This window comes from Nannobrachium achirus, assembly GCF_963921795.1.
Source record: "Nannobrachium achirus genome assembly, chromosome: 19".
NCBI lineage: Eukaryota > Metazoa > Chordata > Actinopteri > Myctophiformes > Myctophidae > Nannobrachium > Nannobrachium achirus.
Genome location: NC_137826.1, coordinates 25948681 through 25959200, shown reverse-complemented (window position 1 = coordinate 25959200; position 10520 = coordinate 25948681). Strand labels below are relative to the sequence as shown.

Sequence of the window (10520 nt, the reverse complement as noted above, 5' to 3'; positions counted from 1 at the left end):
GACAAGTGATTAGACTCTGTTTGTCTTGACCTCTTCCATTAGAAAGGAAATTTCAACATTGATTTTAAATTAAGCTATAGGAGGATTCGGGAGGAAGGGTAGAGGAATGGATTAATGAAGACTTTGAAACACCGCCATCCCCAGGCAAACACTACACAGAATGAATACACATTGACCAGCCTGCCATCCTACTGCAAATTACGTTTTGATTTAGGAAACAATTATTCTGTGGATGGGTCGTCGCTTTTTAAAAAGTGAAAATAAGAAACCATTAGGGAGCCACGGCCTTAAACGCCCCCGCAGCTCCACGTCTGGTCAGAAACCGCAGTGCTAGCATCTCGGAGGCAACCATCAGTCAATTCACGTCAAAATCTTGGAAGACACTTTGGGGAACAGCCATTTTATTAATCAAATTTGAACCGTGTGTTAGTTTCTCTTTATTCCAGTGCCACACATGGTGAACACTCATGTTAAAAATAAAAAGTGACATTTTCTTTTTGTTAAAATGTAGAACCATAATGAAGACAGTTAATCATATAACTCATCGTAGAAACTGACATAATGACCTCACAGCATTCTTGATCAAACTCTCTGTCCAAGACTGACTTAAAGAAACAGAAAGAACAGGAAATGGGCCAGGGCAGACAGCAATAAACAAAACAAAAAACAAACAAAAAATAAAACATAGGAAGAAAAAAAAAAAAAAAAGCTTATTATATCCACACTTCTTTTTAGATATTTATTATTTCCCATAGACATTACGTTTGGTTTGAAGGGGGATTCTGTTGGATTGTCTCACGTTTCTTTTTTTTCCCTGTAGAGGAACATCACTGCAATGCAGCAACAGTAAAACTACTGAGGAGGAGAGTGAAGCCTAATATATCATACTCCGTCGCACGACGGCGTCGCTTGCCGAAAAGACCTACAACAAGCTCACAACTGTGAGCTTTGCGGGTCAGTTTCTTTACGGCAAGAGACACCCTGGCACAATAGGGTATATAGATTAAACTCGAGAGCCCTGAAGACTCCATCTAGTGCACTGAGAATAGGGGGCTCTATCTGGAACACACTTGAGTTGGAGTGTGTGTGGTGAAGTGCAAACCAATAGTTTCTAACTCTCCCTGTTCTAGCTAACAACATTTACCACCCTGGCAAATTAGCAGTGGTAAACTACACCTGAATACACAGCTGGAGTGTGTCCAGCCCTGTAAGTATACTCACAACATAGTTATTTTTTTTCATTAATACAGTACAGCATAGAGCAATAATTTTCATATAATTTTTCTCATATCTTTTTTTTCTTCTTTTCATATTGCACCATCAGAGAATGGGACACAGAGAAAGATCAACAGAGACTCCATTTCCTAATCAAAACGAGATAATGTGCAAACATGACTAAGGACTTTATTAACCAAATCAATTCTTCCCTGTAATATCCACAAATAAAAGTGATTTCTCTTTTTTTATATATATATTTATAGTAATAAGAATAATAAATCTTCACATTGGATCATTTCATAGTGTGACAAAATGTTTGACCGGGCTGTCCAGTCACTATCGTAATCCTCATTGTCTTTTAATTGGTCAGTCCCCATGCATCCATAGGAAATAGATTTTTTTTTATTTATTTCTTCAAAAAAGTAACAATTTGAGAGCAGCTGAAAAGTTTGGACTGGTGTCAATTGCTTTCATTCCGAGATTTCACCCAAGTTTCATTCAGTGTTTCAGAAGGGTTATTCCATAGGAAAAAAATTACTCCAAATAATCATCTTCCACTTCCAGAAACAAAAGATGTCCGGATTTGTATGAAAACATTGTAGTAATGGTATTAATTGATCATTTGGTAATCAATAATTAATAATCATTAATATCTGACAACTAACAATTAATAATCACCGATTAATTATTAAGAATTAACAATAATCAATAATAAATAACGCTCCCGTAGTTACTCAATTAGTTTGGCAAGCTCCGCCTGGAGTCAATAGTGACGCGTGAAATTGTCTCAAGTGAAAAAAACAAAACAAAAAAACAAAATAAAAATAAGAGTCGAAAGAAAGCTCTAAAATAAATAAAAGGAGATTAGTAAAAGTGACCCCTGTCCATTGATGGAGGGGGACGTATATACAGAACTGCGTGGTGAAAGTCAGTTTACTGCACTTGAGTGTTAAGTCCAGTGTTAAAGAGTGAGTTCTAGTCCCGCCCTTGGCCCCCTGCTGTTATACCAGCGTGTAGGACTTTGCGTAGGGGTTGCTGGTCTGTTTGAGGTGTCCTCGGGAGTCCAGCAGGGACTCCTGGGAGGTGCTGAGCTTGGCGGCCTGGGACAGCTCCGAGCCCTCTCTGTGGGGGAGCGTGGCCGCCGAGCCAGGCTGCCACTGTGCCCCTGAGTCCCTGCTGGCCTGGGGGGCCTCCGTGGGCGTAGGGGGCGCCATGCGGGAGGGCCGCTTCAGAGAGCGACTCTTCTGGGGCTCCAGGCAGGCCTGGCCCATGGCTGCTCCCTCCCCACTAGCTGTCCCCCGGGACGATCCTGAGCAGGTCATGCCTCGGTTCAGGAGGAAGTCCATGCGCAGGTACGGAGGCAGGTGCACCAGCTCGCCCCCTGCAGGGAGGACAACACACATGGACGTTGCTCAGAAAGTCCTTGTTAAGCCAAATGACACATAATTACATTTTCGTGTATTCATTTATTTCCACCATAGATGCCCCTCGATATACTAAACTAGGGCTGCGACTATCTAATCCTTCTTTCAACTAATTATTCTTTGATGAATATAAAAACATATATTTACTTATAAACATTTTGATTGAGAAATCACACATTTCCTGTCCCTTATCCTACAATTCCCATAATTCACTGCAAAGGCCACCCCTAGTGGAAGGTTGGCTGTAGTTTTTTGAGGTCTAGTCTGCAGGGACGTGCTTCTTCTACTGCACTGACGGATTTAGCACCATGACAGATCATTACTCCTACCAATAAAAACATGGATATAATGCTGAAAAACAATAGAGCAAAACAGCATCTTCACAACGATTGTGAAGAAGCGGCCTGATTTGTGAGTTGGTATTAGAATAGATGTTAATGTTAGCATTTCCACTGGTTGTTAACGTTTAGGCGGTTCATGCTGTGAGTACATCAACTATAGTGAGGACATTAGTATAGAACCAGAGCTCAGGCCCAAGACTTTAAAGCAGGGATCTTCAACGTTTTCAGGCCAAGGACACCTTAGTTGAGAGAGAGATGAATCAGGGACCCCCACAACCTGTTCATAGATTCCATATAGTTTCATTGTTTGACAGCACGATCATCAGTGTATTTATTTTGGATTCATGTCAATGTCTGTTTTCAGATATTTAACCACTTGAACCATCATTACCTAATAAACATGACCTTTTACTCTGTATATAGTCTGCTCTTTTTCACCTCTGCTATTTTCAGCAAAGATTGCCGAAAATAGCCGATATACAAGCTCATAACGCCTCGCAGTGAGCTTGTAGATCTGCTATCTTTGGCTACAGTTCTCAGATTATGGACACTAGGGTTCAAGTTGTTAATATAAAAAGGATTGGAAGATTTGGAGGACCACCTGTAGTAACTCTGAGGACCCCCTAGGGGTCCCGGAACCCCTGTTGAAGACCCCTGCTTTAAAGCACTGGTTCTCAACATCGGGCCCATGGACCAATAGGGGTCAAAATGGACTCTTATGGGTCCATTTGAGTCCATTTGTACACTCTCACTCAGTTAACTTAACAGTGTAAATTGGGGAGGATCAAAACTTTTATCAAATCGGGCAGCCTTTGAAATGAAACAGGTTGAGAATCACTGCTTTCGAGCCTGCGGCCAGCGGGCATGGTGCCCCTCTCACCAGGTCTGTGGGCCTTAGGCACAGCCATGTTCATGACCCGGCTGACGTCCTGGGGCTTGGGCGGCGAGGCGGTGAAGCGGCAGATGCCCGACTCGGACGGCGTGCTGGAGGTCAGGCTGTCGGTGTAGTCGTTGGTGCCCGCCGTCATCTGCTCCGAGGAGGTGTCGGAGATGAAGCACTCGGTAATGGTGAACTTGGCGTGGCGCAGCTGCTCCTCCATCTTGGCGTGCTCGTAGGCCCGGGCCAGCTCCTCGTAGGTGGAGGAGGCGCTCTCGGTCGACACCATGCTGCTCCGTGCGCGGTCTGGTCACGCGGTCGTCGGCGGGGTGGAGGGGTTAGCGGGAAGGGTAAGTGGAGAGAGTTAGTAGCAGCAGCTGTTAAAAGGGGTTGCTGGTCATCTGAATCATTGTTAGGGAATGTTAAAGTTATTGTTAAGTTGTTATATCCACCGTGAATAGAGCTGCGAAGTTTGACGTCATTTACACATCCTACCTGGTTCCTGTTTTTTTTCCCCCATAGACTTTTTTCATATCGTGTCATATAATAACTGTGTTCCAAACATAAACAAATTATCTCAGTGGTGTGACTCATATGGATATGAAGAATAAATAACTGATGGTGAGAAAACGCTAATGTTACTGTCGCCGAATTAGTTACATTTTCACCAGAAACAGACTGTATCAAATATTAGTGATAAACCATACAGAGCCACTTCCCCGACAATATCGCGGAGACCGTTTGTTTATTTTTGGACCACAATGCTTATATGAGACGATTTTAAGATGACTCAATGTTATTTACCATGAGAGAAATTACTTCCGCGAACCGGGGGATGAGCGAGCGACGTCATGACTTCGTTACTCTACAGAGGTTTTTAATCGGATAGGACATTTCTACCTGTGTCCTGAGATGGGCTAACGCTGTAGCTGTCGCTCTCCTTGTCGACGGACCCCGCGACTCTGGGCGTGGGCAGCCTCCAGTCGGTGCTGAGCGTGTGTGCAGAGACCGGGGGGTGAGGGCGGTTCAGGGTCCACTGGCTGGCGTAGCGATTGCGGGCGGCAGGTCCGGCTTTGGCCGTGCGACGGGCTGTGGGATCTGTGGGGGAGACGGCAGAACGATAGTTTACCTGGTAGCCTACAGTTTTAAATGTACATATTGTTATTTTAGAGAGTATATTGTTTTGATTATATATCGTCGTTGTCGGGTGGAAACCTTGTATGTCCAAAACCGTTTGTTTTGTATTTATCATTTTTAAAATGATTTAAACTAGTGAAAACAGCCGATCTACAAGTGTGTGCTTGTAGATCAGCTGTTTTCACTACTTTTGTGCGATGGCCTTATATGATGAAGCAGGGCTTTACTTTGCGAAAAAATTTACAAATTTGAAACTTGGAGATACAAGGTTTCTCCCCGACAGTGACGATACATATATTGTTGAGACAGATGCTACGGTAGATTCTTGGTTTACCTGGGATCCTAGCTTCGTGACGCACTACACTGTCTCTCTGCATTCTATGTATGTGATCACCTTGCTTATTGTAAGTCGCTCGGGATAAGAGCGTCTGCTTGATGCCTAAATTGTAAATTGCAATTGCAAATTGATAGAGGATTACAGAACAGATTATTTTAGGGACACAATTTAGACGTCCAATTTACATGCTATAGACACCACAAAAGCTTTTTAAGGCTGTTCGGTTGATGTGGTCGTAGGTTTCATGCCTCTACTATGTTGTAACTTTTAAGCAAGCAGACAAAATTACTGAGTGGAATAACAATTACAAAAAGAAAAGAATTCAAGTATTCAACGGCTCAGTGGTTCTCAAAGTGGGGTCCAGGGACCGTCAGACTCACTTATTGAGGGGGGTTCCAAATGGACTCTGAGAGCATACAAATGGGACCAAATGGACCCATATGGACCCATATGGGTGCATTTGGTTTCATTTGCTCTCAGAAAGATCCCACACACTGTCAAAATGTATTACAAAACAACGCTTCAGTCCTTCTCAGTGTGCACTGGGATCTTTCTCATCGAGTGCATTTGGTCCTTGATATCAAAACGTTTGAGAAGCACTGGCTTACATGTACACTAGCACAGTGGTTCTCAACCTTTTCAAGCCGCGACCCTCAAAATAATCATATTTGAACTGGGGACCCCTCACCCTGACAAGCACTAAGAGTTGAGGCATTACATTTTGTATAACACGGTTCTATTGTGAAAATAGCCGATCTACATGCTCATGTGAGAATGTAGATCGTCTATTTTCACAATTTCTGCCTCTAATATTTGACAATTTGGCCAATGTTTAATTTGACATTTTAGAGGTATTAACAAGTCCTTAAATTGTCACTTTAGAAATGTGCACATACCATCAATACACTTAAACTTTACGTAGGTGTGTTTACTGTTGAGTGAGAAAACAATGTTTCACATTAGGTTACTCATCTGGGGACCCCCCAAAATAATTTAGGGACCCCCCTGGGGGTCCCGACCCACAGGTTGAGAACCACTGCACTATCACAACGACTACATGTTTTTGTTTCAAGTGAAAAGAACAAAAGAAGGGAGTCCGTACTGGACTTACTGGTTCCAGGCCTGGCGTCAGACACGTCGACCAGCGGGCCGGTGGCCTGGGACAGGGACTGGTAGTGGACTGTGTGGGTGACTGTAGAGGACTTCTGCTTCTGGGTCTCCCCAAAGTCATTATCGGTCAGCAACACTGTAGACCTGTCATCTGTAGCACACCAGCATTATTATTGAGTCAGTCGAGTATAAAACAAACAAACAACGAAAACTAGAAAAAAATAAAAAACAATTACACATTTTAGCGATAGAATAATTAACTGAAATGATAAGTAAACTAACTAAAACTAATTGAAATCATAGAGAAAATATTCTGTTGTGAGCTTGTACATCTGATATTGTGCTATTTTTCGGACCTTGCTGAATCTCTCCCCAGACTAATCCATATTACAATTTAAAAAAATTGCTAAAAAACTAAAACTAACAAAACTAAACTAAAACTAAAATATACATATAAAAAAAGAACATTAGCAAACCCGCTTTAAAGATTAATTAATTAAAACAATACATTTAAGCAAATGAATTAAAAATAAAAATAAAAACCTTGGCACACACAAGTGTCCACGAAAAGATTTTTAAGTACCAAAATAAGCAGGTTCATTGATTGATTCAGTTCAGCACTTCACAAACAAAGAGAGAGAGAGAGCAAAGGGTTTTCCATAGCTTCCAGGAAATGATTGGTATGATAGCAGCATGCAGGAGGAACGGTCCCCCCGGCGCCTCCTTCTCGGCGGCGGTTTGGAACGGGTATAATGGAATCCATAGGATACAGGGTTGAATAAATTAGAAGGCGCGGCTTGCGATTGGCTGAACTGGAGGTCGGGAGCGCTCCGCCGTGTTCACTTGGACCACGCAGAGACGCGGTGAAGGCTAACCTGGTGAAATGCTAACCTGCCGACACTGGTGTGTAGCTAACCTGCCGACGCTGGTGAATGTTAACCTCTAATGCCTAAACCCAACCCAAACCCTAACCCTAACCTCAGTAACCCTGACGCTGGTGAGTAGCTAACCTGCCGACGCTGGATCACCAAAAACAAGCGCTCCTTCCGCTTGTATCTCCTACGGATTCCATAATAGAGTACACAGTACAGTACTGGCACATAGACACTTACCCACAGTCTCCATTGTGTCTCTCTCCTCGATGAGGAGCTGAGCTCTGGGGATGTCAATGTGCATTCTCAGGGTCTGCTGCTGTTTGTTGATTGGTTCAGCTGGACGTGTGTTTTTACTGGAGAACAAATTAAATTAACTCAGACAAAGTGCAGGGAAGCCTTGCTTGTAGAAACAAACTGTATTATTGATGAATTATAAGCAGATTATATCTCTTAGGCAAGGAAGGCTCCTAAGGTTTGTGAGTTCACACTTGGTGGGTGTACTGTATTGCTGAGGACCGACAGGACTGCAGTGTTGAGTGTAAAGTTAAAGGGATATTTCACTTAAAAAAAAAAAAAAAAAAAAAAACTTTTGGTAATTTTATCGTCTATGCAGGCTTTTATGAACACCCTGAACAGTTTTTAATTTGCTTGATTCAATATTTACATATTTGATGTAAATGTTAAGTGTCCTAATACGTGAGCAGGCCGTTATAATGGGTGTGTATGGGGAGGTGTCCTGCTGATAACACTTACATCAAATATCTAAATATTGAATCAAGCAAATTAAAAACTGTCCGGGGTGTTCATAAAAGCCTGATTAGACAATAACATGACCAAAGGTTTTTTGAAAGTGAAATATCCCTTTAATTGCTTGAGCACTTCTCAATAACAATACTGCTGTTCTCAACAACACTGCAAGCAGTACTTCTGGGGGCCAAGCAATCGGCCTACTCCAAATGTTCCAAATGGCCGTGCACACTGAACGGATACGGCCCCCGACAATACTGGGAGCCAAGCAATTGCCTGGTTTGGAACTGGCATGTGCTTTGGAACGGTTACGTGCTTTGGAACAGTTTTGCGCTGTGGAACGGTTATGCGCCCTGGAACGGGCATGCGTGTGGAATGGACACACACTCCAAATGGGGGATGCTCTAGTTATTTACAGTAAAGCAGGGGTCTTCAACGTTTTCAGGCCAAGGACCCCTTAGTTGAGAGAGAGATGAAGCAGGGACCCCCCACAACCTTTTCATAGATTCCGTATAGTTTCATCGTTTGACAGCACAATCGCCAGTGTAGTTTGGATTCATGTCAATTTGTGTTTTCAGATATTTAACCACTTGAACCGTCAATACTTAATAAACTTGACCTTTCTCTCTGTACTTAGTCTGCTCTTTTTCCACTCTACACCAAAGCTCTTTGCTGAAAATAGCCGATCTACAAGCTCACAACGGCTTGCAGCACGAGGCGTTGTGAGCTTGTAGGTCTGCTATTTTGGGCCAAAGTTCTCAGAATATGGACACTAGGGTTCAATGTAAAAAAATAGAATAAAACCTTTCTATCACTCAAAGATTTGGAGGACCCCCTGTAGTAACTCTGAGGAACCCCTAGGGGTCCCGGACCCCCTGTTGAAGACCCCTGATTTACAGTTAAGAGTTTTGCACCTCTTGTCATTTTCTGCTATGCAATGAATAAATAAATCCAACCATCCTTACCTCATCAGCATCTCAGCCAAACTTTTTGCATCTATGAAAATAAACAGAGACGAAATGTAATTTTATCATGCTATCCATGCTACAGAAAACTAGCTTCAATGTACAACTACTGTAGGCCAAGTTGGCATCTCACCTCTGAGCCTCTTGAGCCTCTGTTCCCTCCTCCTCCTCCTCAGCACCAACAGCCCGATGAAGATCAGCACGATTCCCACCAGCACACAGGAGATGGTCACCATCATCTTCAGACCCTCTCCGCCGCCCGACCGGCCCTCCTTCACATTGGGTGCCTTCACCAGCGGGGCAATGGTACCTGAGCAGAGGTCATGGACAGATTAGGAAAGGGCTGGACTGACCTTTGAATTAACCACTTAAAGCGTATATACTTCATCTCCCAGGGGTCAATACTATGTCCCCTACTTTCTTCACCCTCTACAACAAATCTCTTCAACGACAATAACCGCTCTACAAGCTCACAACGTGTTGCAATGCTTGTAGATATATTTGCGCTGAATGTTTGCATATTTTCATCTGCCTATTATGACAAGCTCACAAGAAGGTTCATGAGATCCTAATCTTTTTATTCCATAGTGTACTATTGTGTATAATCAATTAAGCATGGTCATTGATGTATTTTCAAACTGTATATTGTGTGTATTGACTTGTGATGTTGGAATTTGCATACTTAATACTGCAACCTTCTACTATCGGTCACATCCGGTCAGGCGGGACAACTGAATGCCTGAGGAGCTGAAATGAATCCGTTTGTCAGACTGCTGCTGAGTCTGCACCTGTCTTTGATTCCTTAAACTATTGTCAGAGCATTAGATTAGCTCGGGACTATAAAGTCCTGTATAGTACAGTATATCGTAATTTTAATTAAAAGAAATGTTCAACTGATGAAAGTACACAGAACATTCTTCGTTCCTTTATCTGCCTTCCTACAATCACATCACACTGAGCCTGGCAGGGTGAGCTGCTGCACTGCACTACGGTCAGCATTTGACCTTCTGCCCAGTTGGCAGCAGCACCGGGTGGCCATAAACACTGCTGTACTTTATTTTACTTGAGTATTTGTATTTTTGGATATTTCACTACATTTCAAAAGCAGATAATGTACTTGACCCCACTACATTCCAAGGAAACAAGGGGGAAAAAGTACATAATGTACTTAAGCCCTATTTCAAATAGTGAAAATAGTAGATCTAATAAGCACAGGGGGCCCAAGTGGGACCCCAATCTAAACTGTAACATCCTCAGTGTTCATTTAACTGTGAGAGCATACAAATGTACATGTACACTCTGAAAGTTACAGACCCGTAAGGGTCCATTTGGACCACCCCTGGCTGTCCCCTAACCCAACATTGAGAGCCAGTGCTCTATAGGGGCTCGATGCAGGTATCATTGCTGTATAGAGCTGGCCACAAATCAGCCACAACCCACTGGAGTCAGCATAAAACGTGGTTCTTTACTGCCTAATTCATCAGGGAAG

At 42.9% G+C, this 10520-nt stretch overlaps 1 protein-coding gene across 2 annotated transcripts in view; it reads right to left on the bottom strand.

Annotated features, from left to right (window-relative positions):
• Positions 1–2219: 2219 nt before the first annotated feature.
• The window catches only part of dscama (Down syndrome cell adhesion molecule a), a gene marked incomplete at both ends in the record, with an annotated part of 144023 nt that continues 135722 nt past the window's right edge, over positions 2220–10520 (bottom strand). Inside the window, 7 exons of one of the 2 annotated variants that reach the window (XM_080749014.1) lie at positions 2220–2599; positions 3864–4166; positions 4761–4958; positions 6437–6595; positions 7557–7672; positions 9032–9062; positions 9165–9341. In XM_080749014.1, the coding sequence (XP_080605140.1) occupies positions 2220–2599; positions 3864–4166; positions 4761–4958; positions 6437–6595; positions 7557–7672; positions 9032–9062; positions 9165–9341 (1364 nt within the window). The remainder of the gene's footprint in view (positions 2600–3863; positions 4167–4760; positions 4959–6436; positions 6596–7556; positions 7673–9031; positions 9063–9164; positions 9342–10520) is intronic. The other variant, XM_080749015.1, reaches the window with a different exon arrangement.